Source organism: Lethenteron reissneri, chromosome 20 (genome assembly GCF_015708825.2).
Source record: "Lethenteron reissneri isolate LAM-NWPU_2019-01 chromosome 20, ASM1570882v1, whole genome shotgun sequence".
NCBI lineage: Eukaryota > Metazoa > Chordata > Hyperoartia > Petromyzontiformes > Petromyzontidae > Lethenteron > Lethenteron reissneri.
The window spans coordinates 15223390-15246969 of record NC_083798.1 but is presented as its reverse complement, the minus strand read 5'-3'; the positions used below and the strand labels follow the sequence as shown (position 1 = coordinate 15246969).

Sequence of the window (23580 nt, the reverse complement as noted above, 5' to 3'; positions counted from 1 at the left end):
TTATGAACCCTGGGTTAGATTCCCATTCACGACCAACGCATCAGTGTCGATGTCTGAAATCGGCCTTGGCCTCCCCCCAGGTCTACTCAACCTTAAATGAGTACCAAGTTCAGTGAATACACATCAGCAATGAGGAGATGATGGCGACCAGGTGTGCTGCTGGCCACACTACCCGCATGTGCCATAGTATGGCCTTCAAAAGTGCTCAATAACAGAACTGGCCCCAACAGCCTAAAAGGTCTAAGACAGTGCACATTTGTCTTTGTGTCTGACTACATGCAACAAGCCTGGCCAGGATTCCTAGGTGCACCCGCAGTGCATTAAGGTGAACGCTGCGATGGCCTTTGGCTCCATATTTGCATGCATATGTTTGTTGCTCAATTCACGACTATAAGCAGAGTACAACCGAGTATAATTTGAAAACAACTCACAATTGTAAGAGGCAATTATGAACTTGAGAGGGCTCTCAGAGGATGAGCCAGCAACTCCACTTGACCTCCAAGTCTGGCATTTCCGCCATGCTCGGCAATGTTTCAGGGTCAATTATAATGAACCAATGCTTTGTGTGTGAGCGCGTGTTTGAATCCATGGTGTGCGTGTCTGCATGTGTTTAATTGTGTATGGGGAGCATTGGCACAGTGGTTAGCGCAAAGCACGATAAATCCGGCGACCGAAGTTGGATTCCTGGGCATGGATAAAATTAGTAGCAAGATATATATAAGGTCGACTTCACCTTAAATGAGTACTGTACTTGAAGCAGTGTGTAAAATCATAATTGGGGAGACAACGGCAGCTGGGTTTGGTGGTGGCCACACCAACTCCTCAAGCGCCGAGCCAGCCTTAAGAAGAGGTGGTCACTAACTACACTTGTTCGAAGAGCCTGTCGAAGGGTATTCACGGGATCTTTGTTCGTATAAATGTGTCAATGTGGAATAGTGAGGTCCAGCGGTTCCCCTACTGCCCACTACCACTGGGACCTTGACTTGTACATGAACAGCAAGTTCTAAACGAAACTTCCTGGGCTTCCCTTGTGTAAAAATCAGCCTTAAATAGATTGCCTGGCGAAGTGTGTGGACATCAGATGGTTAAACCAGCCACTGCGCGCACCATGCTAGCCTTAATAGGTGCTCGCCAATAGAACTCGTTTCCCCGCCTCCCGTCTCCCCAACCACAGTCTGCAGGGCTAACCAGCAGACTTCTGTCTCGATGCTCGCGTGCGTGCGGGCGGCTTACGAGTATTGGGTGAGCAGCTCGGGGTCGGCGTGCATGTTGACCTCGTACGTCTCGCCCAGGTGCACGAGCTTCTCCAGTGCCTCGTAGATGAAGATGATGCAGATGAGGGAGGCGAAGGCCTCCTCGGTGAAGCGTGTGATGTAGCAGACGAGCGAGCTGGCGTCCGTGGCCACGAGCAGGAGGCAGAGGAATGCCGTCCACAGGCCGATGCACGCGCGCAACGACAGGTACGAGAGATCGTAGTCCCTGTGGAGGGCGGCGGGGGCAGGAGTGAAATGGTTTATGAAAAATATACCCACAGAGCAGGTCTGCTCCTTGGGCAACCTCGTGATCAAAATTCTACATCATCCTCATGATACAAACGGGGTGTCACTTTGAAGGTGCAGCAAAAGCTCTCGAAGCCAAAACTCGAGAAACTCAGAATTCGAGGAACGCTGAAGGCTACCCAATAAATACCGAAAGACAATTTTTTAAAATATAATGTCAAGCCAGGACTGGAGAGGGATGGAGACAGAAAGTTATTGAAAAATATTTTTCACAGAGAACCCAATGCCAATGATTAAATGAAAATAATTAAAAGTTGCAAATAACACTGTCACTTACTGCACGCATTATGCCTACCGTCGTGTTATTTATCCAGAGGTGTGTGTATCTACATTACGCATTTATCTGCCCTTTTAACACAACATGAGTCCATCTGAGTATCATGTATTATTCATTTAGCAAAAATAATTAATGTGCATTGCATAACAACAGTTTTTCTGCTGTGCAAAGTCATACGTGCAAACCGCTACCATTTCCGTTCAGACACACAGGCTTGTGCAGCGCGTTTTATCTCATCACTAAATTCCCAATTAGGCTTAGTGTGTGCAGACTGCCACACGATCTGGCGTGAAATGCCTTTAATCCATAAAGAAAAAAAAACCCATCGACAGGAAATCCCGCAATGAATGACCATGGCAGTTTCACCAACTGCCGCCGTTATGTCGCAATCCTTAACCGAACGATTCAGCGGCGGGAGGCCACGGAGTGGGCTCTTTTACCACGAGCAAAATTTAGACCCGCACCGACGCTGTGCCGCACCACCATCCCCTCCCTCCCTCCCCCCCACCTCCCCTTCCCCTCTAATTCCTCCCTAACCCACCCTCCCATCCCCACCCATCCCCATTCCTCGAACACGCGGGCTAGCGTGTGCGCGAGCCCGTCGGCCAATCCAGCTGGCGGTGGGGGGAAGCCAAGAGGAGGCGTTGACTGTAACTCGTTGCCATGTTTGGTCGGCGGCTCGATGAACGGTTTCACTGGGGTCGTGATCGCTGGGTGCAACACAGACACGAGTGATCTGCGCTGTACCGCGTGCGTGCTCGCTCAGCCAGAAACCCCGTACCCTCGCGAGCCAAATAAGTTCCTCGCTCACCGCGAGCGCTGCACGTCCTTGTCGCGTCAGGCACGAGCACCTCAAGGGTACACGGGGATCGTGCACGCCGCAGCATTCAGCGCTCCTGTCGGGCCACGCCGCACGCACAGTGGCGGCGGTGGTTCATGGCTGTGAGTCAGCGGCTTGGATCGAGTTAAGGTTGGTGGATCACATAGTGAGGGAGCCATTAAACTGCACAGTAATGTGGTGCCCAGAAGAGGCAGTTAAAACACGTCTCTAGCAGGTTGTCTGCGGGGTTTGATGCCACGTTTCCACCAACACTGGGATACGAGCCAAAGTGGTTCGTGAACCGTGCAAGTGGGCTCACGCCGTGTCATGTAGCCCCATCGCTGTAAACGGGCCACGTGGCTCCCTTCATTAAGGCCACCGTTGGGACCAGTTGCGATGTCGTCGCGGGGTTAAGAGTGAGAAACATGAGGTCAAGGGCATCTGTCACTTAGGTCAAATTCAGGGCTGTGTTTTTGTTTAAATATAGGTTCCGTCCAGAAAGGAGATGAGGCAGGGGGCAGGGAACAGGGGTCAGATAACAGGGAATATAAGAGCAGGAGGATCTGAGCTCATAGAGATGTGCGGCTCTCAATAATGACGACGACTTCGATCGCGCCGTAACGTGGCACACCATTACAAGGGCGCTGAACAATAACCAAAGACATTACACGTGAGTCATTGGTCCAGTTCAATGAGAAGTAGATGTAGTGGTGGCTATTGCAAAGGTCAGTAGTTTTGCGTGAGTTTTTAAAACACTGGAGTGATGTCGGACACTCGTGCTTCCCCCCACGTGGATAAACTAAAGCACAAAAGTGGCCACTTCAAGTGAAAACAGCTTTCGATACTCAGGGGTTCTCATGTGGTGAATAAAGAAATTATTACACGTTAAATAAATAAAGAATAACATATAAAGAATGAGAATTGTCATTGTGCATTATATAATTTTGCGTCGGACTTGAGGGTTTTTGCCTACAACATCTGGCAGTTCACCTGCATTGATTCGGGCAGGCCAGACTCTGCTGTTTGAGATACTGTTTTGCCAGGTTATGCGCTCACAGAAGGCCGTGGGGCTGATGGGTGTGTAGAAGAAATACGTTTAAGTTTTACGTGGAGAAACAGATGCATGAAGTACTGCCTGCTTATGTGCTTTGTCAACGTGGAGTCGGGGGGCAGCACTCACTTGCAGAACTTATAGAGGATCTTCTCAAAGACGAGCACAGGCCCCGTGCTGCCCAGGATGGTGAGCGGCTGCCCCGCGAACAGCGAGTACGCGATGCCCGTCATGGAAGCCCCGAACAGCGACTCGATGGCGCTCTGCGGGGAAAGCACGCGTCACCGGCTCACCGAGATGCACGCGTCTTCTGAGTCGTAGGACGCACGCCGGAAAAGTTTGCGCACAAACACGTGCCTCTCCCGATCTCACGCCGTGGTTTTTAAACGCTTCCAGGTGCAAAGCGTTTATGCGTTAGCTCTTTCATTCTGTTTGTCTGTCCGTCGGTCTGTCTGTCTGTAAGAGGAATCCACGATAACCTCTCTTAAAGATTATCCACATTTTATGAAAAGTATAAAGTGCTTTAAAAAAATCTCCTCTCTGAATAGTATAGCACATGTTGCATTTGCAGTCTGTAGTTCACTCCACTGAACCTCTCTGCTTTTACTCGGTTGTCTTGAAGCAGAAAAACGTGCTTCCGGACACAAACATAGCCTTGCGTGTGTGCTAATGTTCTTCTGTGAACTCTACACAGTCACACGGCTGTAAGCGAGCTCAAAGGCATCATTAACAATTTCAATTACCGGATTTCATTTTGCAACCTACATCCACCCATTGCACCTGGTCATGGAAAAGTTCAATTATTCATTAATTTGACAGCCGCTCGTGCCTTCCTGCCGGATGAACAAGCTCGCAAGGCAAGGCAAGACGTTTATGCGAGTGCTTTTTTTCACTTTGTGACTTCTCTCCGTTCTGTGCGAGCCACAAGCCACAGCACAACTGTGGCCATACAATCTAAACTACGGAACGTAGCGTAATAAAACCACTGCAGTGTGCGCTCCTTCAACCGACGAGGAATAGAAAAACTACCCGGACGCTCTCCTGAAGCCCTCTCGTGGCCAGCAAGACCTTGACGTTGGTAATTTAGCTCCCGAAATGCATTTGCTGCCATACGCTGGAATAAAATGGATAAGCAAACGTCTTGAAACTGCAGTGGCAAACCAAGTGTCGCGCGAGACACCAAAACAATGCAACGATAAGGATGATAATATGTATGTGCTGCTGACGGTCACAAACGAGAACTGCCTGCTGCAACATTTTTACTAAAATATATAAATGCTGCCCCCACTCATTTCAACACTTGCCAGCAACACTCGTAAGTATGCAGAATATAGCTCATGCTAATTTACAACTTGCTTTATTTCAGATAATGAAAAAAGAGGACAGATTCTCACATCGTAAATTTTTTTTAGCAAATGCTCACCAATGGCTCCTTCACCAACAATGCGGCAAAATCGCCCAGGCAATGCCATGTGATGCATTTGGCCATTTCATCAAAATGGAAATCTTATTTACCTACACTGCTAAACTTTTCAATTTTCTCCCGTCATGTCTTATCCCAAATTACTTATAATTAAATTCAAGAAACCCATTAACTCGTCTAATTACAACCTCAAAGGTGCCATTTTATTGCTGATCACTTTGCGTTTTGGACCTTTCAGCAGCCGAGATAGATAAATCAACAACAACAAAAAAACATGGAAAACAGATGAAGACTGCAAATCGCACAACTGCACTTGCTGCTGAATCCACAACTTGTCGGGAGTGCACTGCGAGCATCGAGCCACTCACGATGCGTCCCTCGGTGGCCTCCCCGAGCAGCCCCCCGAATGTGATGACTGGCGACATGCAGGCGCAGTACAGGAAGAGGAAGGAGGCGATGCACTGCAGGTTCAGGGAATCGCGATAGTCGCTCAAGTAGAACGGAATTTTCCGCTTGATGTCGCGCACCAGACCTCCGAATATCCTGTCGCATGCACGCACACACACGCATGCATTCACACGACGGATATATGAACGAATGGAAATTCAACCCCCACTGACTGAGCCATCACTCGGGACCGCATTTTGTTGCTTTGTACGTACAACAACAGGGGTTGGTGGAGCGGTGGGATAGTGGTTTGCGCACTGCGTTCAGAGGCCAGCGAACGGAATTTGATTTACGGCCACGGATAACACCGGTGAAGAGTGAAATCCGAACCGGTCCTGGACATCCCCTTCCTTCTGCCTTCATGAACCAGCACCGACCATCGCGGTGAAATATGGTCAAACCAACAGTTGAGTAGAAAGGCCTTCATTCAATAGTGGATTTTCAGGATTCATGAGACCATCCCATTCCCATTAACAGGGCTTTTCATTGGCTGAGGCTAAGGATTTCCAGTCCCCCAACGATGGATAAAATATCCATTCCCAGAACTGTCCACTGTGCTGTGGGAACACCATGGTCCACAAACACAAACAGGAAAAACGTCTTGCCGGCCAACTGAACGGCTAAAGTCTAGAATAACCTTAAGTTTTTTTTTTTGTGTTACATTGTTCCATAGAACTTGATTTATGGAGCAAACACACAATGCAGAAAATATTTGTACTCTGCGCTGCGAGGATTTAGCAAATAAATGTGCTGTTCAACTCTGCTTCAGTTTTCATTTCACTGTAAGGTAAACTACGGTTCCGAATGGTGTGTGACCGTACGTATAATCCGAGGCATGAATCGGTGAAGGAAAAAAAGGGAACACAAATAAGCTCTGAAGGTAAAAGCTGAGTGCACGTTTGCACACACAAGGCACACGCGCGAGCGGACACATCCTCGCGCTACTAGGCCACTGCTTTATGACGAGGCTGTGACGGTGCACGCCGCAACACGGGGCAGAGTCATTAGCGGTGACCCCGGTGACCCGACGGTGGTCGGCCTCTCGCGCTGCGTCAGCTCGGGGCGCAAACGCGGCGCGGAGCGTCGAGGGTCAACGGACGCTCGTCTCTCGCGCTCCGCGAGGGGCGATGTTTGAAATCGAGAGAAGAGCAAGCCGTACCACCTCCCGCTCCAACGTTACACTGCATCTCATGTGAAATATTGAGTTCTACGCTCAACCCTTATAATGCCGACGGGGAAGCGTAACATTTATTTAAAGATTCCACTGTTTTGTTTAATATTCTGACCTTTCATGGCATAATGAAGATTTGTTTCTGCTTCATAACCCAGGTCTCCTTTATAGAATCTGAATCTCTTGAGCTCTCAGCTGCTTCTGATTACATTTTAAGAATTAATGGATTGTGCGTGTTGGTGGCGATGGAGGTGTTGCAGGATGAAAAGGCTGCTTGTGTTGCGTCCTGATTTACAGGGGCACGTGGTGGCATGTGGAGTGCACAGGGGCGTGGGGGATGTAGAGGGCTACACAGCGGCATGCAGGAGCAAGCAAGGGTATATGTGGGAGTGTGCAGGGGTGTGTGAAGGTGTGCCTGGGTGTGTGAGGGTGTGTGTGAGGGTGTGTGTGAGGGTGTGTGTGAGGGTGTGTGTGAGGGTGTGTGTAAGGGTGTGTGTGAGGGTGTGTGTGAGGGTGTGTGTGAGGGTGTGTGTGTGAGAATGTGCAGGGTGCGTGTGGGTGTGAGTGGGTGTGGGTGTGAGTGGGTGTGTGTGAGGGTGTGTATGAGGGTGTGTATGAGGGTGTGTGTGAGGGTGTGTGTGTGAGAATGTGCAGGGTACGTGGGGGTGTGAGTGGGTGTGTGTGTGAGGGTGTGTCAGACTGTGCTGTGCTGTGTGAGGGTGTGTCAGGCTGCGAGGGTGTGTGTGAGGGTGTGTGTGAGGGTGTGTGTGAGGGTGTGTGTGTGAGAATGTGCAGGGTGCGTGGGGGTGTGAGTGGGTGTGTGTGTGAGGGTGTGTGTGAGGGTGTGTGTGAGGGTGTGTGTGAGGGTGTGTGTGAGGGTGTGTGTGAGGGTGTGTGTGAGGGTGTGTGTGTGAGAATGTGCAGGGTACGTGGGGGTGTGAGTGGGGGTGTGTGTGGGGGTGTGTGTGTGAGGGTGTGTGTGTGAGAATGTGCGTGTGAGAATGTGCAGGGTGCGTGGGGGGGATGCTGGTGGCCGACCTGCCAGTCCTCTGCAGCTCGGGTCCCGCGCCGTGGCTCTCGTGCTCCGGCTCCAACGCCTGTGACGACGCGCCGTTCACGAGGCTCGGCAGCTTGCGCTTCTCCTGCCGAGGAGCAGCGCGGGGGGCAGCAGGTGTGTGTGCAAGGAAAGAAAAAACATGAGGTAAGAAAAAACAGATGGACGTCAAAAGCATGCTTCTGAACTCAACATAATGGTGCCTGCAACTGCATCAACCTGCGGATGCAGGGAAAAGAACCGAAACAATTTAAAGAGAGGTTTAGAATAGATCTAAATTAGCATCCGGGATAAAATAAAAAAACATTTATGGATATCAGCAATGTCTTTCTGTAAAAAATAGACAACGTACTGCAGATGTTACAACTAAGATTATTATATTTCACTGCACTTTCCAAAACTGAAGAACTGCACTCTCTCTCTCACCATCTCCCCGCAAGTATTAATAATTTAGCATGGGTTGTAGCACCTCGTGCAAGAGCCCAACCACAAACTACTGTGGCGTGTCAGTACCACCACAGAGTCAGTACCACACACATCTGGAGGCAGTTAAAACATGACTGCTTTGAGAGGTAGAAAGAATGGCTCAGGGGTCAGATTGCTGATTTGGCACCAGAGAGTCCCGGGATCAAATCTCGACCACTGCCTGTGATTGCACCAGGTCTGCAAGTGCAGTGTCTTGATGGTGGTCTCAGAACCAACTTTAACCAATCACATGAAATTTGCTTCCGAGAGTTAAATTGTCGGATTGGTTGTCATGTGACAAACATTACTCTCATAACGCAGGCTGAGCGAGAAGTTGCTGCCCCCTACTCTGTGGACCAGAGAGGTCACCTGAAGGGATCCGAGACAGCTCTGGGATGTTCACTTTTGTGGGGCGTCCTCTAACGCGAAGAAATGCACTGCTGTGTGCGAATGGATAATTCGTCTGGTGACATGACGCCGACAGCACAACCGGGATAATATTCGGGGGGGGGGGGGGGGGGGGAAGATGACAAAAAAATATATAAGAAAAAAAAACTTATTTGCATTGTGGGTAGTATAACATGCTGTGCAGGCAGGATCGATGCCATCGGTCAGACATTAACTTTCCACTCTATCATTTCATCCTCGCAGACATCGTCTTTTCAATGCAACAGCCATCATCGGCAGGAGAGGGTCCTCACCTGAGAGGGGACATTCTTTGGGGGCTCTATCCGGATGGAGGGGTCCCACTCCCCGGGGGGGAGCACCGTCACCTGGTCCAGGAACTCGTCGATGCCCGACAGGAGGTCCTTCCTGTCCTTGGCCTTGTACGCGACGTCACTGAATATCTGCGATGTGAGGAGGAGGAGAAGCAGCAGCTGCTACAAACTGACAAAACAATGCACGGCACCTCGGAGCAACAGATTCCTCCTCTGGGGGGCTTCCGGGCATTTACGACTCGTCCCCGAGCCAGGTGCCCGTGGTCGTGAAAAAATATTTCATAGTACACCAAGTTACAACGGCCACATGCTTTAATCACCCAGGTCTACCCTGAATGAGACATTTAGTCTCAGTGGGCTCACATCTGGTTGTAGCTACTACTGCTACTGCTACCTCACCTAAACCTGCACACTTGATACTGCTTGCACTCTGCGCATAACCAAATCAACGAAGATGCGCCCGATCTCGCCAGATCTCAGAAGCTAAGCAGGTCTGAGTCTGGACGGCGTTTTGATGAGTTACCATTTTGCTCAAACGGGTTGTCACTGTGCTTGTGGGGTTACGTGGTCAGCTGTAGACGGTAGTGCGGCAACATCCATTGCTGTACTGAAATGCTAAACTCTTGCACCTCTGCTATACTGCCTGCTTTCATAATCCTGCACTGACCGGCATGGTGCAGTATGGTCAAACAACCCTCACAACCAACCCGACATTGGGAAGGCCCTCATCCAGCAGTGAATTAACAAGAGGGCTGCACATGCTGCCTACCGACGGAGTGCTCGCATTTGCAGAATAGCCCTCTCGCAACGTTACGCTCATTAGCATGAACTCACGGGTCGAGTAGGCACACTGCTGTAGCCTTTAAAAGCCGATGACCTACTTTGAGTGGTCCTTTGAGCCGTCACTTAACACGCAATTATCCCATATCACTGCCCTGCAATTCTCAGCCCTAAAGTTATAGTTTATCGCACGCCAAGCGCCAGCGCTAATTCTCAAATGGCAGCGTGCGGTCACATTACGTGCTTCTGCGCAATGGTCACTCTGTTACCAGTGCACGATGGCACGTCACGGAGGAAATGAGGGTCAACAGAGGAATGGCCATGCAAGCACGCAAGTGCAAGAACGCACACCCCAGCGCACGCACGTTCCAACCTTCCGATGAGGTTTCCTGCGTATGCCAATTTGGTTACTTTGCCGCATCAAACGCCATGCAAATCCAGGATTAAATTACATAATTCTAATCCGTCCAGAGACTTATTTGCCTTAAAACCGCTCATTTATAAGCCACAAAGAATGTTTATTCCTGCTCATCACCCTTCCATGAACACAACCTCCCTCCTGAGTGAAACGGGCTCAGGGTCGGTGTCAGGCTGACCTCGTCTGACATGAGGGTGGCGATGGATCGGCCGATCTCGTGGTACTGGGTAGCCTTGCCCGACGGTCCCAGCAGAATGAAGAGGAACCTGCACGAAAACAAGAGGCCACATTTTCAAACAAGTTCAGAACAGCTGGGCTTCCGACCAAACATTATCCAAAATGTGTTTTTGCAGCCCTCTTTCTAATAACATCTGGTTATTCAGAAACATTTTGTAAACAAGCAAAGCTGCTGATGAGGTCAAAACTGGTCCATATTTTGCTCGCTTAAACAAATGTTTCTGGATACTATTGCTCTGTAAACCATAGGCTGAGGGACAAACAAATATTTGAACGTATTTTAGGCGACACAGGACAAAGTTCTTATTCTATTTACATTGACACCAGGGTTTCTGTGGCATCGGACACAGTCGCAGAGATGTTTAAAGCCTTCGCAATCCCCAGAGTGGCCATTACGAGTCGAGTGCCTGGCCAGCACCCTGCTGAGCTTCTGTCAGTGCCCAATTAGCAAGCGGCTGGACGTGCAAAAAGTTCAGAAAGGGGGGACAAGTGAGAACGGAGACCCAACCAGTAGGAGGGGAGGAGGGGCCCAAATATAGTCGCCCCTGGCCCATGGCCGAGGATGATGTTAATCTCCACGTGCACACAATCCAACCGGTGCCATTGTTGAAACTGCGTTTGACCGAGCTGTGGAAACAGATGTTCATTTCTTCCAAAAAAGGCGCCCCATCAGTCATTGGAGTTGAATGGACATGTATCACACATTCAAACCAACATCAACGCAGGACAATGTCACATATCTGACTCACTGGGAACTGTGGTGTTATCGGTCGATATGTTAAATGGCTGAACATATTAACATCTCAAGAATATGATGGATGTAATCAGCAGGCATAGAATAAAATATATTGTGCAAGAAAAAAAAAGTGCCAACTGCTTTAAACGTGAGGAAATGCTTAAGAAGTCAGCGAATGAATACGGGAATAACAATAACCGTACTGTGTGTGAAAAGGTGTGATTCGAGAACATCGATATAATGACCGATACAGCATGCACAAATATACTGCACCGAGGTGTGGGCAGTTCGTGGGTCAGGCCAGAATGTGTGCGCCGTTGTGCTGTAATTTGTAGGCCACGTCTATCGTGCGGCAGCAGTGGGTGAGGCGTGGTGGCATCCACAGCTTTGGCCACGATGACACGCCTGATCTTGGCTGTAATTTACAACCTGCTCTGGCATTTTATTGTACTTTGTTCAAAAGTGGAACCCTCGGCGGATATATATTTTTTCCCCCGCTTTGTTGAAATCGCGCACCGCGTGGGGATGGGGACCTCCGCGAGCCCGGAGAGCAGCACGGCCGGAGAGAGGCGCACGAACGCGATGACCGGGCGCTCCAGGAAGTCCACCTCCCCCACCAGAACGTTCGACGCTTCCGCTCCTTGCGGGATTTTCCGCAGGAAGTTCAGGTCCACCTGAATCAGCACGGAGCAAAACTCGGCCACTCGCCAACGTACGCGAAACAAAACCCCGCTCGTTTATCCCTACAATAAACAGCTGCCACCGGGTATCACATTGGCTCGAGCACAGCAGGGCACTGGAATGGTAGGGATAAGTTGTGATTGCAAGGAGCTTCGAGTTGCAAAGGTGTTTAAGCAAGCACCCTATAAATGCAAATCCTGATGTCCAGGGCTCAACTTCTCACTGAATATTTTTCGGGTCACTGGTAAAACTGGAGTTGGCATGTCACTGTCAGAGCCATAGCGAGGGGTATACTGGATGTCATGCGCCGGGTGAGGACATTGTTCTGGGTCCCCGAACTCGGACTTAAACTAGAATGAAATTAAACAAAGCACATGTATCTAGCTTCATGAATGTTAGTCCAGGAAACAGTAATCACATATTAATATTTTGAATGACAACATGGACACTGATAAAGAAAATGGAACAAAAGCTGAAAGAGAAGTGCATGCAAGTAGCAGGCGCATGCTCAGAATGAGAGACAAAAAGGGGAACATGTGGATCAGAGAATGTATGCAAGTTAAGAAAAGTCACTTCAGAAAAACAAATGGGCTTGGACAGAACACGTGGGAAGAAGGAATGATGGAAGGTGGTCAAGACTAACAATATAGCGGCAGCCAAAGAAGGGAAATGTGCCCAAGAGGACATGCACCATGGAGAGATGAAATCAGTTCATTTGGCAGGTGCTAGATGGATTGCTGCATCAAGAGCAGTTAATTGATCATGGCTGATGATGAAATAGAACTAAACCATTTTTATAAGTGCACAAATGATGCGCACACACGCGTAAAAATGTGCCCAAAAATATTCTTTGCTCAGGCTTATAAATGCGGTGGCTGTTGGAAAGCACCTATTAAGGCTGGCACAATAAAGGCGGAGGTGTTATGGTCAGAACTATAACCCCTTGCTTATTACTGCCCAATACAGATACTTTACATAAGACACAAGGTACTCATTCAAGTTTGAGAATATCTTGAAGCACGAGGTATGTCCATAAACTGTATAAAGCAACAACAATCACAACAACCGTAGTGGTGAGGTCACCACGGCGCTTGTGCCAGGCTAGGTGCAATTTGAGGCCACGTCAAGTTTTGAAGGCTTGCTGGCAGATCACGGGACAGATTCATGTTTTATGGGTTAATTTACTGATAAGACTGGCAGATAGACGCATGCCACATACATGTAAACATATATACACACGGAAATATGTTCATGTCATTGAAGTGACATTCAACAACATGTACTTGGGCGCTTTTCTGTGTGGCGTTTGCATGTTCTACCCCTGTTCTGCATGGGTTTTCTCCTGTTTCTCCGGTTTCCTCCCAACAACTAAACAAACATCATACAATGTAACTGGTATCAGCCAAACGTTCCAATTGAGATGTTTTTATTTATCTACAGGTCAATGAATTTGGGATTGCACATGGCAACATCACAACATCACCCCCATTACTGTGAAAACTTGGAAGGACCTGCCTGAAAAAGTCTTCAGAGTGGTAGTAATAATAATAATCGCCATATATCAAACATGAACCCTTCCCCAGCATTTGACAATGCCACTTACGACAATGCCAGGCCATCCTTGGTCTGGGGAGATACAGCCACAATGCCATGTGGCTGAGGGCTGCTGCTGGTATAGATGCAGCAATCAGCAGCACAGCAGTAAAAGAAGAACAAGGCACGCAGAAGACAGAGGAGGCATTAGAGGCATTAGGAGATTCACACAGCAGGAGGGACAGACAGGTCACGCACAAGGATGTTAGTGCGGTAACTAGCAGGGGTTTGACCGCTAATGCTGCGGTTGCTAAAAAAGGCATTCAGCGATACTTTGAAAAGAAACACATGGGATGCCTCATGCTGCTTCAAATATGCACAGGCGGCTGTGCGCTGTAGACAACTGTGTAACCAAGGCGGTTACGCCTTCTTAACTGTTAATTGCAAGGTCTTCGGAGCTCTTATCCGCACGCTCGATTATAACGAGCGACGCAGGATTAAAGGCAGAAACCAATATGACACCTTTGTAAAATAATAATGTGTTTGAAAATAAAGAGATTATTTTAAGTTGTATTAAAAAACACGAACATGATCACAACTACACTATTATTTACAACTAAGCCTATAACACATCTGACTGCACATTTTTACTGCGTTTATTTAACGGGTGGACCCCTACCAAGATTTTCTAAATAAATTCAACCGTTAAACTCTTCCATGACATTTATTTAAATAGCTGCAGGATTTGCATGGCTGGCTGGCTAGCGATCTTTCGAAAGTTAATGTCGTACATTTAAAACTCACGAAGCCAAAACACTGAGGAGACAGCCTTTTTGGCTAACCACAAATTCTGGCTTCATCGAGTCCCGACTTCGACAGGTTTTACTGCTCGCTGTGCAGTGGGCCAATTTACACGACGTTTGGGATTTTGAAGAAGATGGTCACAGGGCATTGCAAACATGGAAGGAGGAGGCTCGCAGTCGAACCTTGCTGAAGTCCACAGTGCTGGACTCCCCAGCACGGCCCTCGCACACCTTGTCTTCATCTGCCAGGTTCCCGGGAGCCGAATGTGGCGAGGTCAAGAAGCCTGGCCCACGTCCCCACACGAGCACACACAAGCACCACTTTGATGGACATGGTCATTATTTAACCCCCTCCCATCGATGCGAAGCATCTTGATTATTCAGGGATGAGACGGGAACCTTTTCCTTACCGAGGGGCCAAACAGGAGTTTAAAATACTTTTGGTGGGCAACCATACATTAACCACACTCTCCAATAATTTCTCTCAATTCAAGAGGTTCTTGTTTTTTGCAGTGACAGACATGACTAGAGCAGGTAAAAACGTATAAATAGAGTTGATAGATCGAAAGTTTTCCCTTTCCAGTGCCGTGCTCGCAGCGACAGATAAATATCATTTGCGGGCTGTCTGAATTTTTAGGCCTTACGTGGCCGTGGGGGGCTGCATGAAATGAAGTGGGGGACCGTAACCAGTCCAGGGGTAGTAGGTTCGCCACCCTTGGATATATCCAGATAGAGCATGCAAAGTCTTACACAGTCCGAAAATCGTTATCCATTGGCACACCATGCACAACGCGTGCGCACTCTCACGCGGAACGCATTCATGCCTGTCGGGTTCAAATGAACCATTCCTCTTGAGCGTACCATGGGCCGTTACGGTTAGTATTCACACCGCCAGGATCACAAAAACACAATAATGAAGGCAATCTAATTGTGTTAATTGGCAGCCATTACACGTTAATCACGTTTTCACGCAGTTGCTGAGTAATGACCAGCAAGTGCGTTTCAAGTGTCGTATATTTAGCCACCCGTCAACTGCAACGCATCGTAGAAGACTACAAAACATATTCCAGTTGCGCTACCGGCACAATGGCACAAGACAAACGATAAATGTAGCCATTTCTCAGAGGAGCGAAAACCCCATGTGTCATAGAAAGGCTTCTACGTGACTGTTTGCCACACGACAGTGAAACCGATATTTCAAATTCTTCGAGTTGGAATTTTAGCATTTTTTGTTATTAATGACCAGGCTCAGAACCATAAACTAGCTACACTTGAAAGTCCAGTTTAATTATGGGCGGCTAAAAGCCAGATTTCGAACTCTGCTCAGCGCTCCGCTCTCCGCAAAGCAAAATTACCAATTGTGCGCATTATAACGCACACGCACTACACGGACAAGTCTACGTTCAGCTGGGAGTTAAATGGACTTCGTGAACGCGTGAAAATAATCGCCGTCTCATTCGCAGAACCATTTAAACCGCAGATTAAAGTGTCAAATGACAAGTTTTGTATTAAATACGAGGTCATTGAAGAGGTCATTTAATTGCTCCGTTAGGGCTGAAGACAACAGTAATAAGCCATTAAACCAGGTTCCACAATCTTCGTGGTAACTGCTCAAACACACGTGGAGGAGTATAAATGGGAGCCCATCAGCAGGTATGCGGGGTTAAATTAGGCGAGACGTAAACGAATTAGTTCAAGGAGAGCGAGGATGTAATGGGCAGCCAAACGAAGGTCGGGCTCTCGACCTGACGAGCACAAGATCCTCGCTCTGTTGACATAAGTGTTTAACATCTAGGACGACACGCACGCGAATTACATTTTACTGCGACCACACGGCAGGGCGCAAAGGCCAGCGATACGCCCGGCACGGCCACATTGTGTTGGGTGGAGGGGGGGGGTTTGAAACTGGCACATGCTTCCATAAGCTGAGATTGCTACAAATATTTGCTCTCATGTCACCTTGAGGCAAGTTCACGTGTCAATATAGCCTCAGGGCAGAGTTTTACAATATTGAACTGGAATTTGCTCTGCGTTCAAGGCTTCAACAGTCTTACGTTGAAGATTGATAGGCACCCATGACGTCAAAGGTGTTCCTGGGTGTTTCACCCGTTCACACGCTACCACGACTTGTCCTCTGTGACCGCGCTCACCGCTGATGAGGAGCAAGGGCACGAGTCAAAGTTCTGCTCGTCTCGGGACTGCCACAGGGTGACAGCATGGACCTCGAATATAATGCTTCGGAGAGTCATAGAGGATTCACTTGACACACAAAGTGAGTAACCGGAGCATCTTCAGATTCAATTCTTCAGTTAAGTAATACCTGATGCGAAAAGGGACTTGCATTTAACTTCCTTGTATTTAAAGTCTGTAACAAGAGATAATGATGGGGATTCTATGCAAGCCTAACTCGTCGGTTTTTTGTTCAGTCAATATTTTAATCTTGATCAAAAATATTTGGCTCTGCTCTTTGTACAAACAACACACACATTGTGGAGTTGAAAACGATTACTAAATAAGAAACCCATCGAAAGTCTTAATTTTTTACGTGACCGTTAATAACCATGTATGCATGTTGGACTTCTTTCGCACCGTACATAGCAAACCGTGCCAACCAGGCCACGCTTCAAAGAATGGGGGCTTATGACCAGTGGTTAAAATTAAAGCATCACTCAAGCCTTGTCTATTCCTTGGACTGTAGCAGCTACACCCATGCAAGTAGTAAATAATGCTCATGCATTTCTGTTAACTCAAGCAAAGCTTTTATAATTAATTTACCTCTACGACACACTTAAATGCACTTACTATTGGCCCCGGCAGCCAGGCGGCTCGGCTCCATGCAGGCTCTATAGGGATTGGCCAGGCACTGGCCTCCACAGCTGCAACAACCCTGGTGGAGCGCGGCACGTGCCGGCAACTCCTCTAGCACCACGGGGAGCACCACCGTTGAGCTACGGCGCAGCTCGTCCCAACTTTCGTCGTCGCCGCCGCTACCGTCACCACAATCGGCTCCGGCCGTCGAGCTACGGCGGTCTCCGGCAGGGGCTTCCCGCCCGCGGGAAGGTGCCGCGCCGCCTTTGCCCGCGGCCAGGCTACGGGGCCGCTCGGTTGCGTACTCGGTGGGGGCGGTGCCATCGGTAGGGGGGGGGCTGGTGGGGATCGAGGCGCGCTTCTGGAGCAGGTTCGCACGCGAGCAAGTCAGGGAGGCCCGGTGGGCGCCAAGCCAATGGCCTTGAAGGTGGCGCGGGTGTGGACCAGGGATGGAGGAGAAGGGGTGAGCAAGGTGCGGACAAGCGAAGTAGCCGGGTAGGGAGCCGGGGGAAAGGACGGAGGAATAATGGGTGGAAGGGGAAAGGTAGGGGCCACATGGGAGAGGAAAACAAGGGGTTGGACAACGGAAGAGGAGAATAAGGTTTAGGAAGGTGATTGTACAGGCACTGTCACGTTACATCGACGCAAATAAAATGGAGGTTTATTTTTTTCAAGTAAGGTCACCGGAGGGCTTTGTTGGTGAAACATTAACAAACCGTAAAGACATTTTTTAGCTGTAAATATCGAAAGATATTTCCGTGGCAGCTGCGGCCCATAATGCGCTGGGGCTTTCACCACAAAGATGAAAATTACATAATTGCATGACCGTTAACTTGCACTGTTGAATTGCACCGAGGACGCTTTAATCTGGAACAAACATTTCTGGCACTGGTATTTATAAAGCACTTAATCCAGGCCATGCGAGTAGGGATTTAAAAATGCTACAAAAAAAGGAGCAGTGGATAACTCATTACCTCCAAGCCTCAAGGGAACTTCATCTTCTCACTCGGAGAGAGAAAACATTCACCTAAGTTCTATTAAAATCTGTTACGAATTACGTTCTTTTAATGAAGTGCGATGTGGGATGTTCTCGACCCTCCATTTCCTCTGTGAAGGTCACTATGAGTGACTCTGTGTCACTTGCGTGGTATCAGCCGATAGATCTGGGGTCAATTATAACAGCAATGACAACAACAATGGGGTGGATGGGTGGGTGGCTCAGAGGTCAGAGCACTGAATTGGCACCACTGGAATCCTGGGTTTGGAATGTAGGCAGCTGTCCGTGATTTAACCAGGTCCAATTAGCAAAATATATGCACTTTATACATTGTATTCATTATTATATTATATTATTGGTCTCAGATCGGTCACCAATGACTGCACAAAAAAAACCCACAAGCCATTCAATTTGGGTCTGCACTGAATTTGGCTTCAATTCCAGGTCTGAGAATTAAATATTGCATAACTATTTTACATACAAAAGTTGGTTGTAGAAATGCTGCCTTCTACTGTGTGGATCATAGTTCATTTGAAGGGATTCCAGTGGTAGCTCTGCGATTACCACGTCTGTCAGCTACTATCTGTGAGACTTCGGAAAGGATATTTGAATATACAATGGACACCTGTGAATAAGAGCTCATTGGATTCCTCCAGTCTAAATACAGATTCTGATGCCGATATTTTATCTCAAGACATGACGATAGCACAATTGGGATAAAAAAAAATAACAGCATTGTCAAATGAATTTACAATCACATTGTGATTACAATTCATTACGAATGACACATTTACATTTGGAATCGACCCCAGGTCTGCTCAGCTACAACCAATAGTGTTGTCTAACAGAGGAGAGTAAGATGAAGTATCAGTCAAACGGAATGCTAAACTCCTCCAAGGAATTTCAACACCAGTGTTTTGGGAAAATAAGAATATTCCCTTGGACATGAAACAAGGCACCTTTCTTGCAACACAGATGAGTGGAGATCTCATGAGTAAGATCTTTACAGTGCCATGGGAATCCACACTGCCAGGCCATTACATATATTTGCGTGTACTCGAGCGGGGGAGTGAGGAGTGGTGGCACAATGGTTAGCTCACTGCACTATAAACTCAACGACCTAAATTATATTCATGGTCAAAGCTAACACCAGTGGTGAATGATATTGAACTGGTCCTGGGCCTCTTATCTAACATACCTTACCAACCCATACTTAGCAGAATGGTGAAGTATGGTCTGGTATGTATAGAAAAAAAATAACCCCATGACCGACAAGGCATGGGCAGTTTTTCATCCAACAGCGGACTAACAAAGTTATGCAACTTCTTGGTTCTTTCGGTAAAGTCACGTAGAAGAGAAATAATAAAAATAAAACATAATAAAATACAATTCTCACGACGTTTCGGCCACAACGCAAGCAGCCGTCCTCAGGTGAAGAACAGGTCTGTCAGAAAGACAGCGTCTGAATGAACACCACCAATTCGTGAGAATTGTATTTTATTATGATTTTTTTAAATTTTTTTATTATTTCCCTTCTATGTGACTTTACCGAAAGAACCAAGAAGATGAATCCCTGCAGTCACGAAAGCTTTAAATCGAAAAGTTATGCAAGTTGTTTTAAATAAGATTCCTTCTGACGGACTCTAGGTGGAACAACAGCCTCATCGTTTTTGAAGGGTTGTGTTATGACACTTGCACCAATTAAGCCTGTCTCCGTGGTGATAAATCACTAGCACAGGGTCAGGCGCCCTGCTGTTCTCCCTGGCCGTGTTTACAACACAATTACTCCACTGAATTCTCTAGGATCAATTTTCCTTCCCTTGCAAAGGTCATCAATAACACCATCCTGGGTTCACTGTCCATTTCCAATCGCATCTTGCTCAATACGCACGGCCCCAGTGTGAACCAATCATTCTGCCAAACCGCAGTGCAAGCAAAAACACATTTCACTTATGACCTTCGCAATTGGAATTTAAGGACAACAGGCACGGAGTCAATATATTATGTTACAACCACAAAAGTGCAAAAAAATTGGCTACATTAACTGTTTAATCATCATCATGATTTTCATCATGATTTTCTTCATTATTTTATGGTATTATAGATATTACAATTCATTTCATGTTTTTGTTCGTATAAGTGCCGCTTATTCATTTTTTTGGGGTAAAAGTCATGAGATAAATAAAAAATATGCAGGACCTTCCAAAACACATTATACTTCACAATTAGGATACCAATTATATTCTCGATCATCTGGAGGTGACAGATCCCATCCAATCAGAGTCAGTTAGAGTCAGAATCTTTATCCTGGAGAAATCAGGACACGACTGCAAACAACCAACGCATAAATCACAGCATACGATACCTACCGCCAGTGGCTGATACATTATGGAACACGAAAAGTTACTCAAATCGCACAAATAGATTTTTATGCAACAAAAAATATTTTTTCTAACATCTTATTGGCAGCCCAGCAACTGTAGGTATAAAATATCGGGTCGCAAGAACACATTAAACATCCTGTTACAAACATATTAAACATCCTGTTACAAATACATTATAGTCCCCCTTACACTCTACGTTGCATCAAGACAACGAAGCGGGGTCAACCAAGACGAGGCGGGTGTAAAGAGAAATCGTCCTGGTAGGCAGCGGCCAGCGAGCGGGCAAGTGCGGCAACATGTGGTGAGGGCAAGGGCAGGAGCGACTGGGCAAGGGGAGCAATGGGTGGTAGGCAAGAGCAGCGGGAGGGCGGGGGCAGCAGGTGGGCATTGGGTGAGGGGGGAAGAGGGGGCGGCAGGGGGAGCTGCGTGCTCCGTCTCACCGTTCTTCTCCAGCAGGTGCGTGTCCGAGTACTTCTTGCCCATGTCGGCGAGCGAGCGCACGATGGGGATGCGGTGGCTCAGCTTCTTCTCGCTCTGGTGGTGGTGGCGCTTGAGCAGCGCCTGGCGCACGCGGTCGCGCACGGCCACGTCCAGTTGCCCCGACGCGATCTGGTTGTCGAGCACCAGGTCTGACGCACACACGGCGACCGCGAGATGTTAACTCCCTCGCCTGGTATGCAGGAGGTTTTGCGTTCGATCCCGACCCCGACGCCTGCTGTATATTTGGAGTTTGCATGTTCTCCCCGTGGTCACGTGGATTTTTCACAAATTTACATTTAGAATCAACGTGCGTTTGAGATAAGCCACTTCATTGTGTCGTCAATTGTGGCCAGGTCGCTTCTGAAAAAGAGCTATATAGCTCAGTGGGCCTTACCTGGTAAAACCAATAAAATAGTTTAGTTTTAGTTTAGAACACGCGTGGCTTTGGCCACCTTTCTTATGGCGCACAGGGGCTGTCGCGAAGGTGCCACCGCAGGCGACGGGTAGAGGTACAGCCAGGCGAGCGTGAGCTCGCGCGCCAACCGACTGCCTGGCCAGGGGAAATATTATTGGCGAGCGCCTGTGAAAGGTGGCCAAGAGGTAGCCAGGAGATTGCAATGCAGCGACGGATTCCGAATCCATCTGTTGAGGTCTTGTGTATTATCTCCCTCGAACTCTGGTTGGCTTTTCACATACAAAACACCCATGCATGGAATTGGCCAAGCATCCCAATGCAGGACCCGCCTCAAGAAGAGTCTTGAGACAACAGTGAGGCTTTCCTAGATAAAGGGAATCATTATTATACATCATCATCCATCATAATTTTCGTGATCCACTATTGGATGACACTTCTGCAATTTGTCACCAAGTGAGCAGCAGTCTTACATAAATCTGAAGCTTCATTAATGAGAATCAAACACTTCAAAGTTATATTAAAGCTCATTGAGATATCACCAGCAATGCCACTTCATTGGCACATTGCAACATATCATTGTGACATCACTCAAGTGTTCTAATTGGCAAAATTGACCTAAACTTGCAAGTATTTTTCTCATCCACGAAGCTTAAACGTCTTGTCAGAAAGCTTAGGACACCCAGCCTAGGTGTGTAGCTACAAGATAAGAGCGTGTTTGGTTTTAAGATTACTATTTCGCTTAAAGCACACACAGTTAATTGGATGAGATAAGATTAATTTATATTGTCATTTGACAGATGTGGGTTGCACAAAATACCATCAAAGATACATACCGGTTTAAAAAGAACACTATTGTATTAATATTCTAAAAGTCCAATTGCAACAAGAACTTTGGCCCGACTTGCGAATGGCCTTGGAAAATAATGCCTATATTGCCATCATCATAAAGCTATTTAGTATGCACAGATAAAGATTGGTTATGGTATCTGCCCTCCAAAAGGATTTGTTATTTTATTGCAGTGTGCCAAGTACAGGTCCAAAGGCTCAAAATCCCAAGCAGCCATCAACAAAAAGCACCATTAAAGTTGTAATAGATAAGAGTAAATGGACTTCTTGAATTGCGCAAAGTTATACGAAATTGGAAAAAGAAACGACAGGGTTATTCCAAAGTGGAGGCAGTGCGAGGCGGAGAAGCAGAAAGAGAAGCAGTTTAGACCTATGGTGTGGCGGTGATGGTTGAGAAAAAAACAGTCAGTATCTGGTAGACCGAGTCCTTGATATAGGTGGAGGGATTTAAGCGTACATTTCAGAGGAACTGTAACCACGATGGTAGCGATAGAAGAGTCAAAAGGAGGCACGAGAACGCCGGTGAGCGAGTGAACTTGAGTGAATCGGTAAGCTCTGGCTCATCCACCAACTTGACTGCCGTACGCCGATCTCTTCACAGCAGAATATCCCCGTGAACCGACAATTACCGTGGCACCAGAATAATAATAACGCTTCATCCAACAGTGTTTCCACGAGCGATAATCTCAGCCATCGATACAACGTTGAGAGCAGAACTGAACCCAGGAAAGCACAATTCCATGGCGTGTGTAGGGGGTGCTGTAAACTTAGCTCTGAATTGGGGTATAAAGGCAAAGGACTACCACTGCAGCAAAAGTCAAGAACCCCTTGATAAACCGCATGTGCACACATCTTTTACGCGATAGGGCATTTTCATCATACATTTGAAACCAGTAGATACTTAAAAGTATGTGACTAACGTTTAAACTGAACAAAAACATATTTAAGGATGACCAGAAAGAAAAACACGCACGGCCTTTTTGCCAATCCACTGTTAGATGAAGGGCCTTCTTATAGCCAAGCGGGTTTTGGGCGGTTATTTGAACATACTTCACCAAGCTGATCACTGTGGGTTGGTGAAGGCGTTGAGCATAGATGTTAGTGTGCAGTACAGCGCAACAATATATTTTTCTACCATATCATTTGCTGGCCACGTCGCCCTGCCACAGCATATAATTTATTTTATGCACGGTGGCCGCCCATACAAGCACTATCCAGGCTCAACTCAGCTTAGCTTCAGACATCTGACGATACCGGGCACATTCTGGAAAATGTGTTAAAAACAAGCAGAATTTGTATTATTATCATCATCATCATCAATAAAACATGAATAGAGATTCCTTTAAGTTTTCCCATGAGATTTTAGTCAAAATAAATTCCGCTTCACGTCATGAAGATAAATGGTGTCGACACAACCGTGAATTTCACGGCAGAACGGTGGCCGATTGTTGAAGCGCAATCAACAACCGTGTAACT

General features: G+C 47.4%; 1 protein-coding gene across 9 annotated transcripts in view; it reads right to left on the bottom strand.

The window, feature by feature from the left end:
- LOC133344845 (sodium bicarbonate cotransporter 3-like) overlaps positions 1-23580 on the bottom strand; it is a 79109-nt gene that overhangs the window by 18568 nt on the left and 36961 nt on the right. For 4 of the 9 annotated variants that reach the window (XM_061555090.1, XM_061555086.1, XM_061555088.1 and 1 more), the window contains exons 6-16: positions 20804-20992; positions 16977-17402; positions 14358-14458; positions 13442-13504; positions 11674-11831; positions 10363-10450; positions 8969-9115; positions 7787-7890; positions 5499-5673; positions 3837-3970; positions 1234-1479 (exon numbers count right to left, since the gene is read on the bottom strand). In XM_061555090.1, coding sequence (XP_061411074.1) covers positions 1234-1479; positions 3837-3970; positions 5499-5673; positions 7787-7890; positions 8969-9115; positions 10363-10450; positions 11674-11831; positions 13442-13504; positions 14358-14458; positions 16977-17402; positions 20804-20992 — 1831 coding nt within the window. The remainder of the gene's footprint in view (positions 1-1233; positions 1480-3836; positions 3971-5498; positions 5674-7786; positions 7891-8968; positions 9116-10362; positions 10451-11673; positions 11832-13441; positions 13505-14357; positions 14459-16976; positions 17403-20803; positions 20993-23580) is intronic. The other 5 variants (XM_061555091.1, XM_061555092.1, XM_061555094.1 and 2 more) reach the window with 3 other exon arrangements.